This window comes from Enhydra lutris, unplaced genomic scaffold (genome assembly GCF_002288905.1).
Source record: "Enhydra lutris kenyoni isolate GAN:26980312 unplaced genomic scaffold, ASM228890v2 scaffoldscaffold10, whole genome shotgun sequence".
NCBI classification, from domain to species: domain Eukaryota; kingdom Metazoa; phylum Chordata; class Mammalia; order Carnivora; family Mustelidae; genus Enhydra; species Enhydra lutris.
This window is the reverse complement of record NW_019154094.1, coordinates 6,065,109-6,082,211: the sequence shown is the minus strand read 5'-3', so window position 1 is coordinate 6,082,211 and position 17,103 is coordinate 6,065,109. Positions and strand designations below refer to the sequence as shown.

Here is a 17,103-nt window from a genome sequence, read left to right as displayed (position 1 = left end):
ATGTTTGTTGTTAACTGTTTTATGTATTTGGAAGTTCCCATGTTGGGTTTATAAATACTTATAATTGTTATATCTTCTTGTTGGATTGTTCTCTTCATTATAGTATTCTTCTTTGTCTCTCGTTACAGTCTTTGTATTAATGTCTATTTTTGCCGATATGAGTGTTGCTATTCCAACTTTGTTTTGACATCCATTTGCATGATAAATGTTTCTCCATCCCCTCACTTTCCAGCCTGCAAATGTCTTTAGGTATAAAATAAGTCTCTTGTAGGCAGTATGTAGATTTTATCATTATTATTATTATTATTATTAATTCTCTTATTCTGTGTCTTTTTATTGAAGTGTTTAGTCCATTTACATTTGAAGTAATTATTGATAGATGTGTATTTATTACTATTTTGTTGTTTTGTGGTGGTTTCTGGAGATTTTTTCGATTCCTTCTTTCAGGGTATGCTAGTTTTCTTTAGTACTATATGTGGATTTCTTTCTCTGTATTCTTTGCATATTTCTTAGTGGTTTTTGATTTGTGGTTACCATTAAGTTTGTAAATTATATTTTTCCCATATAGCAGTTTATGTTAGGTTGATGGGCATATAAGTTTGAACCCATTCTTTACTCCTCCCCATGTTTTAGGTATATGATGTCATATTTTACATCCTTTTATTTTGTGGTGTTTGATTTTTTTTTTTTTTTACAGAAATATTTCTTTTTATTGCTTTTGTATTTCCTACATTCATGCTATTGGTTTTGGCCTTTCCTTTCTACTCAAAGAATCCCCTTTAATATTTCTTGCTGGGGTGATAAAGTAGTCATGAACTCCTGTAGTTTGTCTGGGAGACTCTTTTTTTTTTTTTTTTTTAAGATTTTATTTATTTAGTTGATAGAGAGGCACAGCGAGAGAGGGAACATAAGCAGGGGGAGTGGGAGAGGGAGAAGCAGGCTTCCCCCCAGCAAGGAGTCCAATGCAGGGCTTGATCCCAGGACCCTGGAATCATGACCTGAGCCGAATTAGCGATTGAGCCACCCAGGCACCCCATTGTCTGGGAAACTCTTTATCTCTCCATCTATTCTGAATGATAGGCTTCCTGGACAGAGTATTCTTGGCTTCAGGTGTTTTTTGATCAGCACTTTGAATATATCATGCCACTTCTTTCTGGCTTGGAAAGTGCCTGCTGAAAAAATCCACTGTTGGCCTTATGGGGTTTCCTTTGTATGTAACTGTTTTTCTTTGTCGTCTGCTTTTAATATTTTTTCTTTACCACTATATTTTGCCATTTTTAAAAATTTTTATTATTATTATTTTTAAAGATTTTATTTATTTATCTGACAGACAGAGATCACAAGTAGGCAGAGAGGCAAGCAGAGAGAGAGGAGGAAGCAGGCTCCCCGCTGAGCAGAGAGCCCAATGCGGGGCTCCATCCCAGGACCCTGGGATCAAGACCCGAGCTGAAGGCAGAGGCTTTAACCCACTGAGCCACCTAGGCACCCTATATTTTGCCATTTCAATTACAATATGTGTAGGTGTGGATCTGTGTTTGTTGATTTTGTTGGGGGTTCTTTGTGTCTCCTGGATCTGGATGTCTGTTTTCTTCCCCAGATTAGGGATGTTTTCAGCTGTTATTTCTTCATATAAATTCTCTGTCTCCCTTTCTGTCTCTTCTTTTTTGGGATTCTTACAAGATGGATGTTATTATGTTTGATGGAGTCACTGAGTTCCCTAAGTCTGTTCTTGTTTTGCATAATTCTTTCTTCTCTCTTTTGTTAAGCTTGATTACTTTCCATTACTCTGTATTCTAGGTCATTAATTTGTTTCTCTGCGTCCAGCCTGCTGTTCATTCCATCAGGTGTTTCTCATTTCATTTATTGAGCCTTTATCTCTGCTATGTTGTTCCTTCGCTCTGTGTTTATGATTTCACTGATGTCCTCCACTCTTTTTTTTTTTAAGATTTTTATTTATTCATTTGACACAGATCACAAGTAGGCAGAGAGACAGGCAGAGAGAGAGGGGGAAGAGGCTCTCTGCTCAGCAGAGATGTGGACCTCGAACCCAGGACCCTGAGATCCTGACCTGAGCGGAAGGCAGAGGCTTAACCCACTGAGCCACACCCAGGCACCCCTGATGTGCTCTACTCTTAAGGCCAGGGAGTATCCTTATGATCATTGCTTTAGGGGTTTTTTGTTTTTGTTTTTAGTATATGTGTTGCTGAAGCAAGCACTTGTTTTTTGGGTTTTTTGTTTATTTGTTCTGTTTTGTTTTTAAGTAAGTTCTGTGCCTGATGTAGGGCTTGAACTCATAACCCCGAGATCAAGAGTGGTGTATTCTACCAACCGAGCCAGCGAGGTGCCCCATGATCATTGTTTTTTTGGTTTTTTTTTTGTTTGTTTTTTAAAGATTTTATTTATTTGAGAAAGAGACAATGAGAGAGAGCATGAGCGAGGAGAAGGTCAGAGGGAGAAGCAGACTCCCCGTGGAGCTGGGAGCCCGAAGCGGGACTCGATCCGGGAACTCCGGGATCGTGACCTGAGCCGAAGGCAGTCGTACAACCAACTGAGCCACCCAGGCGTCCCATTGTTTTAAATTGTTTATCAATCATGTTACTTACATCTGTTTCAAGTCTCTGACCATGGTCTTCACCTGTTTCATCTGGGACAAATTCCTCTGTCTTCTCATTTTGTGTGAATCTCTTTGTCTGTTTCTCTGTGTTGGGAAAGCCAGCTACATCTCCTGTTCTTGAGTGTAATGGCTTTATGAAGAAGAAGTCACTGTAGTGCCCTACAGCGTAGTGTCCCCTGTTTCGAAGGCCTGGTACTTCTGGGACTGTCTCCATTGTATGCTCTGTGTGCTCTGCTGTTGTATCCTGGTCACTTTATCCTTCAGGCTAGTTATCTGCCGAGGCTTTTTTGCCTGTCGTGGGCAGGGTTTGGTGCCTGGCCTGAATGTTGTGCTTTTTAACTTGGTGTGCTCTGGCCTGCTTGTGAAATGAGATCTGTTGCTGCCACTGGAATTGAGGCCTCACAGAACTCCTGGGTTGGAAGACATGGTGTGGGCAGGGGTTTGAGCCAATCATCTAGGGGAGCCCCCCCCCCCGCCAACCTGAGCTGGGACTGAGGCAACCATGACTAGGGAGGGTGGTTCCACTTAAGTGCAGGGAAGTGGGTAGTGGGAGGGAGCTTCGTATAAGCCAGTTAGGTAGGGAATGTGATCACTACACTGGTTCCTAGTGGTGGCTCTGTGCTTGTGCTGAGAGGTGGAGGAGGGAAATGGCGCTGTCCAGTTCCTATGTTCCTGGCGGGAGAGGGGGTGTCTCTGTGAACTCTGCCTCCCTAGGACATGCTCCCAGATGAGCAACTAACCACCCCACTGTGTGCCCCAGGCACTCTTCAGATCTCTGTTTCTAGGCAGCATACTATTTGCCCTGCCTCTTCTCAAGAGTATCCCAGTGTCCTCTCAGCCCTTCCAGAGGCAAACATGCTGATCTTTAAAACTCTAGGCTTTAAGCCCCAGTCATTGCAAGAACACACAAGATTCAGACTGTCTTGCTTTGCAAGGCAATTGCTATGGGGATTTGTTTTCCCTATGCACCCCTGCGTGTGCTAGTCTGTCTCTTGTCCTTGCGTGGTTCCCTCCCCACTGCAGTAACCACTATCCGTTTCTCTCCTGAACTGCATCTCTGCACTTCCTGTCCTCTTTGATGTGGTCTCTTCTCTACCTTTAGTTTTGGAGTTTTTTCTGTCAGTCTTCAGATCAATTTCTGGGGTAGTGAGGATAATTTGATAGTTATCTAATTGTATTTGTGAGACCAGGCAAGCCTAGGGCCCTCCTGCTTCTGTCATCTTCCTCAGTCAGTCTCTTACAGCATTTTGAATACGTCATCCCACTCTCTCTTGGCCTATATAGTGTTTCTGCTGAGAAATCCACTGATAGCCTTATGAGGGTTTCCTTGTATGTGAAGAATTTTTGTTCTCTTGCTGCTTGAAAAATTCTCTTTGATTTTAGATGGCTTTATTATAGTTTGTCTTGGAGAAGATCATTTTGGGGACCTATGAGCTTTATGAATGTGGAAGTCTAAATCTCTCCCCAGACTTAGGAAGGCCTCAGCCATTGTTTCTTTATTTTTATTTATTTTTTAAAAATATTTTATTTATTTTTCTGACAGAGTCAAGAAGAGAGGGAACACAAGCAGGAAGAGTGGGAGAGGAAGAAGTAGGCTTCCTGCTGAGCAGGGAGCCAGATATGGGGCTTGATCCCAGGACTCTGGGAACATGACCTGAGCCAAAGGCAGATGCTTAACCACTGAGCCACCAGGGCATCGTCCCCCCACCCCAACCCCCTCCATTGTTTCTTTAAATAAGGTTTCTGTCCCTTTCTTCTGTTTCCCTTTTGGGATGCCAACAATGTTTAGATAGTTTCTTTTGATGGTATCTCATAATTCACATGGACTTTCTTTTGTTATTTTTTTGTTCTCTTCTGGATAATTTTAGGTGACCTATGACTTCACAGATTCTTCTGCTTTGATCACATCTGTTTTTGGTGCTCTCTACTGCATTTTTCATTTCACTCATTGCATTCTTCACCTCCAGGATTTCTTGGATCTTTTTTATCATTTCTTTCTCTCTGTTAAACTTCTCATTTTGTTTGTGTATTGTTTACTGATTTCATTGAATTGTCTGTGTTTCCCTATAGTTTACTAAGCTGAAATCTTTATTAGGTAGATTGCAGATCTCTATTTCTTTGGGGTCAGTTACTGGAAAATTACTGTGTTCCTTTGGTGATGTCTTGTTTCCTTGATTTCATGTTCCTGGGTATCTTACGTTGCTATCTTTGCATTTGAAGAAGCAATCACCATCTCCTGCCTTGACTCATTGGCCTTGGGAGAGAAATATCTTCTGTCAGCCTGCTGGGGATCCTGAGGCTTTCCCGGTGAATGACAATTGTATTATCAGATATTCCAAACGCTTTTTATCTTTTTTTTTTTTTTTTTTTTTTCCAAAGTAGGCGCCATGCCCAGCATGGAGCCTGTTGCAGAACTTGACCTCAACAACCCTGAGATCAAGACCTGAGCTGAGATCGAGAGTCTGATGCTTAATTTAAGAAAACAAAACAGATGAATGTAGGGCAAGGGAAGGAAAAATAAAATAAGATGACAGAGAGAGGGAGGCAAACTATAACAACTCTTAACTCTAGGAAACACAGTGAGAGTTGCTAGAGGGGAGATGGGGGGGATGGGGTAACTGGTTGAAGGGCATTAAGGAGGGGATTTAATGTAATGAGTACTGGGTGTTGTATGCAACTGATGAATCACTGAATTCTACCCCCGAAGCTAATAATATATGTTAACTAAATTGAATTAAAAAAAAAAAAAAAAGTCAGATGTTTAACCAAGTGAGCCATCCAGGTGCCCCTCCAAATGCTTTTTAAATAGTTATCACGTTTTAGAATCAACGTATATAAAATGTACAGAGGATTTTTATAACAGTTTATTTATTTTAAATACTTTATTTATTTGACAGAAAAGGAGAGATAACGAAAGCGGGAATACAAGCAGGGGGAGTGGGAGACGGTGAAGCAGGCTTCCCCTGAGCAGGAAACCCCATGCAGGGCTCGATCCCAGGGTCCTGTTGTCATGACCTGAGTGGAAGCCGCACACTTAATGACTAAGCCACCCAGGCGCCCCTTTTAACAGTTTAAAAACTAAATATAAATGTTGGCAACATATAAAGAAAAGCATCACAGAAACTAAAATCAGAAATAAATTCCAAAACTATTTGAATATAAATATGTGTGTATTACTTTTATAATTGAAAAGCAATCACTGTTGTGGCTGCTAATGGAGAACTTTGGGGTAATACTCTATTTCTTGATGTGAGTGTTGTTTAGATTAATGGCTGTGTTTACTTTCATGGAGCTGTATGCTTATAATTTGTATACTTTTTTGCAATATTTTATGTTAAATTTAAAAAGTTTATTTAAGGGGCGCCTGGGTGGCTCAGTGGGTTAAAGCCTCTGCCTTCGGCTCAGGTCATGATCCCAGGGTCCTGGGATCGAGCCCCACGTCAGGCTCTCTGCTCCGGGGGAGCCTGCTTCCTCCTCTCTCTCTCTGCCTGCCTCTCTGCCTACTTGTGATTTCTCTCTCTCTGTCAAATAAATAAAAATCTTAAAAAAAAAAAGTTTATTTAAAATAAAGGTAGTACTCCGGGTGCCTGGTGGCTCAGTTGTTAAGCATCTGCCTTCGGCTCAGGTCATGATTCCGGAGTCCTGGGATAGAGCCCCGCATCGGGCTGCCCGCTCAGTGGGAAGCCTGCTTCTCTCTCTCATGCTCCCTCTGCTTGTGTTCCCTCTCTCTCTGTCTCTCTCTCTCTGTGTGAAATAAACAAAATCTTAAAAAAAAAAAAAAAAACAATACTCATAAAAAATGTAAAAGTATAGAAAGTTGACTTGAAATATCTCTCCACATACCTTATGCCACATGAAGACCAACAACCAGTACTAACATTTCCCTCCATTTTTCTGCTGTGCATTTTTTGCCTATAACCTTTACTTCATTATTTCAGACATTATTTCAGACTGTAGAAACAGTACATGCTCTGTGTGGAAAACTTGGTAAACACAGTAAGGCACCACATCTCCCAATGGAATGATAAGATTGACAGAAAGATGCCAATAGGCATAGTATAGCAATTAAGATTCTTTAATGGCGGGGCGCCTGGGTGGCTCAGTGGGTTAAAGCCTCTGCCTTCGGCTCGGGTCGTGATCTCGGGGCCCTGGGATCGAGCCCCGCATCGGGCTCTCTGCTCGCAGGAGCCTGCTTCCCCCTCTCTCTCTCCCTGCCTGCCTCTCTGCCCACTTCTGGTCTCTGTCTGTCAAATAAATAAATGAAATCTTAAAAAAAATAAAAAAGATTCTTTAATGGCAAAGAATCCAGGAATTTATGAAGATATTTACATTAAGAAATGAAAGGGTTCTGATTCTGGTCAAGATATAGAAGCACATTCTGTCCTTTCTCTCTGACTGAATCCGACTAAAATCCCTGGATCAGCTGAGTACCCTGGAAGATAAATGACAGCAGATGGATTGGGGAAGGAAACTGTTTTATTTTTTATTTCCATAGAATACCATCCAGCCTGGACTCAAAGGTAGCACGAAACCCAGAACTGGGCACTGGGTGCAGACAGAAGAAGGTCTAAGAGAACCCCCCTCTTCCTAGTCTCGGGAGCAGGAAAGGGGATTCCTATGGGACAGGGAATGGAGGTAGAGGAAGAGAATCTCTGTTTTTTTGTTTGCTCCCCCCACCCCACCCCACCCCAGCATTTTCTCCTGCCCTGGCCCTGGTGAAATACTGTAGCAGCAGAGGCAGCAGTGACATGGGCAGCCAGACTGGAGAGGAATCCTTTATTTAGGGGGATTATGGTCCCAGGAGCATGGAGAGAGAGTCACTGAATTTGTTTTGTCTCTTCTCGCCGCTTTACTAGAGGCGATCACAGTTGTGGTAGGTGCTGAGCAGAGAAGCTAAAGCTTTCCCTTTCTACCCAGAAGACTGGGAGCTGGAAAGTGTCAGAAGATTGCAGAGAGGTAGGAACTCAACAAAGGGAACCCACAGTATTGTGTATGAACTCCTGGGCTCTCCTGTGAAATAGCATGGGTGCATCTGACTCTGAACAGTATGCTGAAAGCCTAGAAGACCCAACCGAAGAGCAGACTACTGTCCAGATCCTCTGCTGGCCACTGCAGGGTTTGCCTGGGACAGATCAAAGTAGTACTGCAAGAGCTGTGCGAACTAAACTGACATTAGAACACAGCCCACAAAAGATGGGTAGGAGCTTGTGGATTGGGCCTACTCAAGTTAATTACTGTTAAGACAAACAAAAATCCAACATTTTCCATTGCACCTTAACAAGATCCAGATTAATATAGTGTAATATCTAGAAATTCAGAATTGCTCCACATACGAAGAGTCAGGAAAATCTTACTCTCCTAAGGAGAAAGGACAGTCAACAGATGGGAACCATGACATGATACAGATAGATGTTGCGCTTATCAAAGACTTTCAGGCAGAAAGTAGAATTAAATTATAATTAAAACTCCCCTTTAAGAATTGAGGGTGAACACTCTTGAAACAAATGGAAAATTACATATTTAAATTGTAAATTGGAAAACTTGTAACTAAAACTAAATTAAAAAGTTCATGAAATGACCTCAGTAACAGAGCGGGGGTAATGGAAGAGCCAGTTAACTCAAAGAGGGAACAATGAGAATGATCCAGTCCAACCCAGCAGGAATTAAATTCAGGAAAAGTACACAGAGCTTCAGGGAGTTATGGGACAATAAGAGAGGGCTTAGCTTGCATGTTATGGAAATCGCCAAAGGAGAGGTGATGGAGTGGTACAGAAAACTGAAGAAATTATGGAAAGGAAGAAATAATGTGTCCCTATTTGCAGGTGACATAATATCAACTTAGAACTTCCCAGGGAATCCATGAAAAAGACTCTAGGTAATTGGGGTGCATGGATGGCTCAGTTGGTGAAGCGTCTGCCTTCGGCTCAGGTCGTGATCCCACGGTCCTGGGATCAAGCCCCACATTGGGCTCCCTGATCAGCAGGGAACCTGCTTCTCCCTCATCCACTTCCCCCTTGTGTTTCCTCTCTCGCTGTGTCTCTCTGTCAAATAAATAAATAAAGTCTTAAAAAAAAAAAAAAAAACAGACTGTAGGTAAAATAGTTTTTGTGGGTTTTTTTTTTAATTTTATTTATTTATTTGACAGAGATCACAAGTAGGCAGGGAAGCAGGCAGAGAGAGAGGAGGAAGCAGGCTCCCTGCCAAGCCGAGAACCGATTGTGCTCCATCCCAGGACCCTGGGATCATGACCTGAGTCAAAGGCATAGGCTTTAACCCACTGAGCCACCCAGGTGCCCCGGTAAAATAGTTTTGAATGGGAGGAAACACAGTACCCATTTCAAGACTTAGTTTATAGCTACAGTAATCAAAACTGTGTAGTATTGGTAGAGCGATAGACACATAGATCACTGGAACTGAACAGGAAACCCAGAAGTAGACTCACATAAGTATAGCCAACTGCTTTTTGACTGAATGTTTGTGACTCCCCCAAATTCACATATTAAAATCCTAACCCTAGTGTGATGCTACTAGGAAGTGGGGAACTTTGGAAGGTCATTAGGTAGTAGGGGTGGAGCCCTCACAAATGGGATCAGTGCCCTCTTAAAAGGGACGCCAGAGAGCTCTGACTCTTCCTCTCTGCCATATGAGGACACAGAAGATGGCCCTCTATGAACCAGGAAGTGGGCTCTGCACAGAAATGTATTCTGCTATGACCTTGATTTTGGATTTCCCAGCCTCCGGAACTGTGAGAAATAAATGTATGTTGTTTAAACCACCCTGTGCGTGGTATTTTCAAATGCGATAGAAGCTCAAACAGACTAAGATGTGCCAAAGCAATTCAGTGGAGGAAGGGTGGTCTTTTCAGCAGTTGGTGCTGGAATAATTCGCTATCCATGGGACCAGGGGGGAGGGGGAGAACAACCTAGGCCTAAGCATCACATTTTACACAAAAAGTAATTCAAATGGATCATAGATTAGTTGTAAAACTATAAAAACATTGGGGAAAAAATCAGAGAAAATTTTCAGAAGTACAGCTTGGTGAAGAATTCTTACACATGACAAGTAAAGCATGATCCATAAAAGAAAAGAGTGGGTAAATTAGACTTCATTGAAATTAGAAACTTTGATTCTGTCAAAGAGTTTGTGGAAAGAATAAGAAAAGAGACAAGTGGGGTGCCTGGGTGGCTCAGTGGGTTAAACCTCTCCCTTCGGCTCAGGTCATGAACTCAGGGTCTGGGACTGAGCCCCACATCGGGCTCTCTGCTCAGCGGGGAGCCTGCCCCCCCGCAACCCGGCCTGTCTCTGCCTACTTGTGATCTCTCTCTCTGTCAAATAAATAAATTTTAAAATCTTAAAAAAAAAAAAAGGAAAAGAGACAAGCTACAAAGACTCAGTGAAACATATCAGACCAAGACTCATTTTGAAAGAATATAAGGATATCTCAGCAACGATTCCTAAATACCCAGTGGATCAAAGAAGAAAGCACAAGTGAAATGAGAAAATACTTTGAGATGAATGAGAACAAAAATCACAACATACAGAAACTTACAGGATGCAGCTGTAGTAGTGTTTGGAGGGAAACTTACAGCTGTAAATGCCTGTATTAAGAAAGAAGGAAGATACCAAGTCAGTAAGCTCAACTATTAACTACTTTAAGAAACCAGAACAGGAAGAGCACAAATAAGCCCAAGGCAAACAGGAGAAAGAAATAATGAAGACTAGAGTAGAAGCAAATGAACAGAGAATAGGAAAACCAGGGTAAGTAAAATAAAAAATTGATTCTTTTAAAAGATCAACCAAATTGGCTAGCTTTTAGCCAGAATGACCAAGAAAATTTAAGATTCAAATTACTAGAATTATTCATGAAAGTGGGGACATTACTACCAACCTTCCAGAAGTAAAAATGATTCTAAGGAAATACTAGGAACAATAAATATGATGCCAATAAGTTAGTTAGCCTAGATGAGATGGACAGATCCTGAAACATACAAAGAAAACTTATTAAAGAAGGAATAGAGGGGCGCCTCCCTCCCTTGTGCTCTCTTTCTAAAATAAATAGATAAAATCTTTTTAAAAGTAGAACACCTTTTTTTTTTTTTTTTTAAGAGGACTAGAAAGAAAGGGGTTGGGGGGAAGGGCAGAGAGGGAGAGAGAATTCAAGCAGGCTGCATGCCCAGCATAGACCCTGATCAAGGGCTCAGTCTCACAACCCTAAGCTCAGGGTTAAGATGAGGATTCATTCTCACCACTGCAATTCAGCGTTGTGGTAGAAGTTCTAGCCAAGACAAAAAAGACCATCTTTTTTTAAAAAAAATTTATTATTGTAATAAAAACACATAACATAAAATTGACCATCTTGACTATTTTAAGTATACAATTTAGTAGTGTTAGTATTTCACACTGTTGTGAAATAGATTTCTAGAACTTTTTCGTCTTATCAAACTGAGATTCTAAAGTCATTTTTTAAAGATTTTATTTATTTATTTGACAGACAGAGATCACAAGTAGGCAGAGCAGCAGGCAGAGGGGGGGGGGGGAAGCAGGCTCCCTGCTGAGCAGAGAGCCCGATGCGGGGCTCGATCCCAGGACCCTGAGACCATGACCTGAGCCGAAGGCAGAGGCTTAACCCACTGAGCCACCTAGGCACCCCAAGTCATTTTTTAAAATGTTAATGCATTTGTTTTTTATTATGTATTATTTAATGACTTTAGCAACCTTATTTAGCCAAGACAGTTTTTTAAGTTTTTTTTTTAAGATTTTATTTATTTATTTGACAGAGATCTCAAGTAAGTGGAGAGGCAGGCAGAGAGAGAGAGAGGAGGAAGCAGGCTCCCCCCTGAGCAGAGAGCCCGATGCGGGGCTCGATCCCAGTACCCTGAGATCGTGACCCGAGCTGAAGGCAGAGGTTTAACCCACTGAGCCACCCAGGTAACCCAGATTGATTTTTTTTTTTTTTTTAGTTTAACAGAGAAATCTCAAGTAGGCAGAAGTAGACAGGCAGACAGATAGAGAAGGAGAAGGAGGCTCCCTGCTGAGCAGAGAGGCGGATATGGGGCTCCATCCCAGGACCCTGAGATCATGACCCGAGCCAAAGGCAGAGGCTTAACCCACTGACCCACCCAGCCGCCCCAGCCAAGACAGTTTTATAAGAAAAACAAATAAAAGGTGTCCAGATAAGAAATTAAGCTAACACTGTTTGCAAGTGACATGATCTCGTGTATGTAACATCCTAAGACATACACGGACACATGGCTGAGAGGCATGTGTTCAGTGTCACTCGTCCTTAGGGAAATGTATTTTAAGACCCAGTTAGTTATCAGTACATACTTAGCATAGCCAAAATAAAAAACAGTGGAAATACCAAATGATTCTACATGATAGCAGATGAGAAGAAATCTCATCTGCTGCTGGTGGAAATGTAAAATGGTACAAGCACTCTGGAAAGGATTTTGGCAGTTTCTTAGAAAATTTCAACGGGCCATACTACCTAGCAGTTTCATTTCTAGGCGCTTGTTCCAGAGAAATGGGATAGTCAGTAAACCTTTGTGGTAAAAACAAGCATGATAGGTCCATTGTGGCTGAAGCTTGGGGGAGATGGTGAATATTTCCAACAAACAGTCCTGAAAAGCTGTGGGACAGAGCCTGTAGTCTATATAGTTTTTTTTTTTTTTTCTTTTACATCTTTTTTCCTATTACCTCCACCTCTCTTGGGTCTTTGGCACATTTATTTTTCTTGGTTGATCCCCTTTTTTTTTTTTTTTTTTTTTTATTTTATTTATTTATTTGACAGAGATCACAAGTGGGCAGAGAGGCAGGCAGAGAGAGGAAGGGAAGCAGGCTCCCCGCTGAGCAGAGAGCACAATGTGGGGCTTGATCCCAGGACCCCAGGTTCATGACCTGAGCTGAAGGCAGAGGCTTTAACGCACTGAGCCACCCAGGCGCCCCTCTTGGTTGATTCTTATTAAGTGTGACTTGTTTGAAGAGAATTTTAAGTGTTGGGTGTTTGGTGAATATAGGCAAAAAAAGATAATCATTTAAAATTTATGATAATGTATATATGTGGATTTTTCTGAAAGTTTCACATGTATTTTCTCATTCGGGGCTTGTTCAGAACTGTGGGGATCTCAGGCAAGCTGATGACAGAGTGGGATGAGCCTGCCTCCCTGCTCTGTCCTCAGGGACCGACGCATTGCATTCCTAGGGCCCTTCATTTTCTGAGCCAGAGTATCTGACTTGATCCAGGCTTGTCCTCTATAGAATTCCTCAGGGCTGTTCTGACTGGTTCTAGCAGTTTTTTTCTTTATGTGGACAACTCTATAATTTAGGTGTCTAATAACGAACTTCTTTGTTTTTGCTTATAGTGGGGTCTCCGGCAAAGGCAGGCAGTGGGATTGTTTATGTTTTCATGTAATGTACACTTTGGCCTCCCGGGCCTCCATCCTTTCCACATGTTGTGTCTCTTTATTTTTTTTTTTTAATTTTATTTATTTATTTGTCAGAGAGAGAGAGAACGAACAAGAGAGCCAGCACAGGCAGGGAGAATAGCATGCAGAGGAAGACGCAGGCTCCCTGCTGAGCAAGGAGCCCCATGTGGGACTCAAGGGGTCATGACCCAAGCCAAAGGCAGAGGCTTAATGACAGAGCCACCCAGGCATCCCATGTTGTATCTCTTTAAATTCAGGAAGCAGAGCTATAGGCTGTAGATTTTGATCTGAAGAAACCTATAAATATGGGGCAATGTAGGAAAAACAGGTTTTTGGATCACATACAAATTTTGCTTTGGGGTAGCTTTGCATTAAAATTGTATACAGTGGAATAGAGATGAATAATGACTCCTCTTGGTAGGTTCAGGTAGGTTGGCTGTGTAATAAACTAGAATTTGCATTTTTGGGGCCTTGTTTTCTGGGTGCTATGAAAATTAACAATTAGTATAACTGGTAATATTAAGGTCAGTGGGAGCTGAAATTAAGATCATGTCAGAAAGAGTTGTGTTGGCTGCAGACTGGAAGTGAATGAGATGGTTTTCCTTCTCTAGTTGCACTGGTGAAAGCAGGACTGAGCGGTGGGGCCCCTCCCCCTCCTGTGCTACCGATGTGTGTACAGAGGAGGCGGAGAAGGAGATTGGGATCACAAAATCAGAATTTTTTGGAGGGCTTGGTTTTGCGACACTTGAGGGAAGAGATGTGAGACTTGCCAGAGGACTGAGGTTGCAAGAGGTACAGTTGGTTTCTGGCCTTCAGTCTTTGGGGATCCCTGTGACAGTGTCTCTCTCTCCCCGCAGGTGAACATCTCATCAGTGTGTGTGCCCCCACCTGCACCCCAGGGGCAGGATGGAGGGCCAGGGAGCAGGAGCAGAAACACTGCTTCCCGGGGTCCTTGTGTCTGCTGGGTGGTGAGCACTAGTGCGGGTCGCCCCCGGTGGGTGCTCCGCTAGACACCTCTCTGACATGCTGGGCTCCAGGCGAGCCTTGTGAATGGCTGAGCTACCGGAAACGGCTCTGCAGCTGGGGCCAGCTGCTGCCACCTGCAGGCTCCTCTATCCCGAGCCTGTTGAGTTGACCCACAAAGGGTTCTATATCCTTAGAAGGTTGCTGGGCTGGAAAATTGCAAATGCACTTAAAGCTCATGTTTCCTGGAAGGTGGAAGGAGTGTTAGCCATTCATCTTCTTACAAGGTGGCTGTGCTGTGACTCCTTTGGCCTCTCCTTTCTGGTCTTGACGCTTCTGGGAGTCACCTCTTTGGCCTGGGTTCCCATCAGTGAGCCTGATCAAGCCCGGACACAAGTCTGGGCACATTCCCTATAACACAGACTGAAGAAAACGGCAACACGGAGCAGGAGATACGGATTTCTATTTTAGGGTAACAGTGGAGAGCTTGTAATGAAGGGAATTCTAGATCCCTGGGCCTTTGCTCGAGTTTTCTATTCTGATTTTATTGGTTTAAGGTTTTCTACTTGGAAGCAACAGAAGTTAATTTTGGCTCACACAGGCAGAAAGAGGATTTATTGGAAGGATATACAGTGGCTCACAAACTGGAAAGAAAAGCTGCTGAGCATCGTCTTCAGAAGGTGCTCACATCAGAGGAGCCATGATCTTGGGAGCAGGAACCTGTTGGGGTTGAATAAGCACCAGCACATCTAGTTCCTATTTCTTTTTGCTCAGAAGTCAAAGTCCAGGGACAGAGGCCCAACCACCTGGCCTGGTGTGGGTCAGGGAGGGGCACCTTGACTGACAGCGTGTGGAGGCCCAATCCTGTGGAGGGAGGTGGTTCCTCTGTGGCACAAAGGAGACAGGGCCTGGGCAGGCCGCAACACGACTGTGTCCCAGCCTGACTGGGAGCAGTAGCTTCCCCTAATGCTGCTGCCACTATGAAATGTGTTTTCTGCCAGAAGCCTGCGCTTTTTTGTGTTTCTTATGTTGAAGGCTAACTCTGCTGAACATTCCTTACCAGTGAAACACTCTTTGTGCAAGAATGTGTTTTCTCAGGGGTCAGCCCTATGTAAAGTTTTTCTGGAAATCCCAAGGATTTCTGTCAGTCTGACCTGTGCCCAGAGGAAGGTGGGGAGGATGTCCAGAATGCCCCTTTGTCAGAGAGCAGCTGAAGGTGATGTCTGCTACTCAGGTGTGCTTTCCTGTGCCACCTGTGGGAACAGTGCCCTCTCGAGGGAGTGGTCTTTTAGAAGTAATTGTATGGAAGAGGGTTGAGAGTTCATCATCAGAGCTAGAGGGGCAGTTTTTGGCTCTTGGGTTAGACTGACTGAGAAACTGCCCACAGTTAGAGCTGACCAGAAGGGGTCACGTCGCCAGCCACGCATCACAGCTACCTTTCCCGGCAGCCCCAGTGTGCTGAGCCAGGACTCGCTGACTTTTCTCCCTTCTTGCCAGGTACCAGCCGATGGTGTCCATTGTCAGTGCTATCCGGCGCACACCAGGCTGATCCATGGTCACTTTCCGGGATGGCAGCAAGGTGACTTCAGCTGAGGATGACCCTGACTGAAAGGCTGCGTGAGAAGATATCTCAGGCCTTCTACAACCATGGGCTGCTCTGCGCATCCTACCCCATCCCTATCATCCTCTTCACAGGGCTCTGCATCGTAGCCTGCTGGTATGTTTCTGAGTTGCGCTGGATATGGTAGGCCACTGTGTTGGGACAGCAGGTTTCCTAATCCTGATTGCTCTGCAGCCCTTGGACTGTGTGTACTTTTTACCCAGTGAAACTGGAGGCTCATTTTAGCTGGTGGGTGGAGAGTTCGAGTCCTGAGGTGTTTAGCCGCTAGACTGAAAACGGTTCAGGCTGGCCCCGGCTTAGGCATTCGCCAGATTTGTTCATGTCACTAGCAGTCTATTTCAAAATGATGTTTAGATACCGCTAAGAAACTGGAAGATAATTGAAAGGCATGATCTTGTAATATTCCTTCTCCACAGCGACACTTTCATCTTGGTACCTGGTGAAGAGCAGAAGCATTCCAATGTTTTAAAACAAAATCCATTTGAACAGTCCTTGGACACCCTCGTGCAGGTTCACACAGAGACTTGGTTCTCTGCTCTCCAGTCATTTTCTGGTGTTCATGAGGAGCCCCTTTCTGACCTCTTGCTGATTCTCAGGGCCTGCTGTGCTCCCCGACAACTGTCATACCTGCCGTAGCCGCCTTTGGTTCACGTCTGTCTTTCTGTTACAGAGCCTCACAGAAGCCGAAGGCTACAGCTGATGATGACATGTGAAAGGATGGGTTTGGTGTAAAAGGGTATCTGAGGGCCTTTTTTGGCTCTAAAACACTGACAGCCATGAAGAGAGCTCAGTGTGTTATCCTTGCCTCTGGAAGGATTTCCACACTGTTGATTCATCTGACCTTTGTTGGATGCATTCAGTGCCTTGCTGGAAGGAGGATGGTTCAGGACTGAGCTCGCTGTCAGTTGTTAATGATCCCAAGTTCTTCTCTAATTAGGACTAAGGAAGATGAGTATCTTTCATTGAGAATTTCCTGCTGGGTGCTTCAGGCATATAATTAATCTCATCAATCCTCATAATAACCTTGGAAAGCAGTCCAGTTATATTTCCATTTAACCAAAGGAGGGTGGGGGATTGGGGCCTTGCATGGTCTACACAGTTAATAAGCAGGGATACTGGGCCTAGAGATTCTTGTGCCTGCCCCTGAGGTACTCTGTTACCCTGACTCCCCTCTCTTCTGGCTCAGTGTTTTTGTACTGATGCTTAACTTTTGTTAAATTGTGTTGTAAAAGATAAGATACAGCTACATCCTGTAGGACATATATTAGTAGAACCCAGATCTTGTGTGTGTGGTTTTTTTCTGTCTAATTATCTTTTTAAAAATCTCTCAAGATCGTACTTTTTAAAAGTCATTTCTATCCTTCAAAATCATACTTTCTAGGCTTGGCCTGCTTGGTTCTCAAACCTGAGCTAGCAGCAGAATCACCTGGAGGCATGCGCAACACAGACTGCTGGGCCTCGCCCAGAGTTTCTCATTCATC

At 43.4% G+C, this 17,103-nt stretch overlaps 1 protein-coding gene across 3 annotated transcripts in view; it reads left to right on the top strand.

Annotated features, from left to right (window-relative positions):
* LOC111143824 (SREBF chaperone) overlaps positions 1-17,103 on the top strand; it is a 67,961-nt gene that overhangs the window by 18,269 nt on the left and 32,589 nt on the right. For all 3 annotated transcript variants that reach the window (XM_022497744.1, XM_022497745.1, XM_022497747.1), the window contains exon 2: positions 15,499-15,718. In XM_022497744.1, coding sequence (XP_022353452.1) covers positions 15,597-15,718 — 122 coding nt within the window. In that variant the 5' untranslated portion in view covers positions 15,499-15,596. The remainder of the gene's footprint in view (positions 1-15,498; positions 15,719-17,103) is intronic.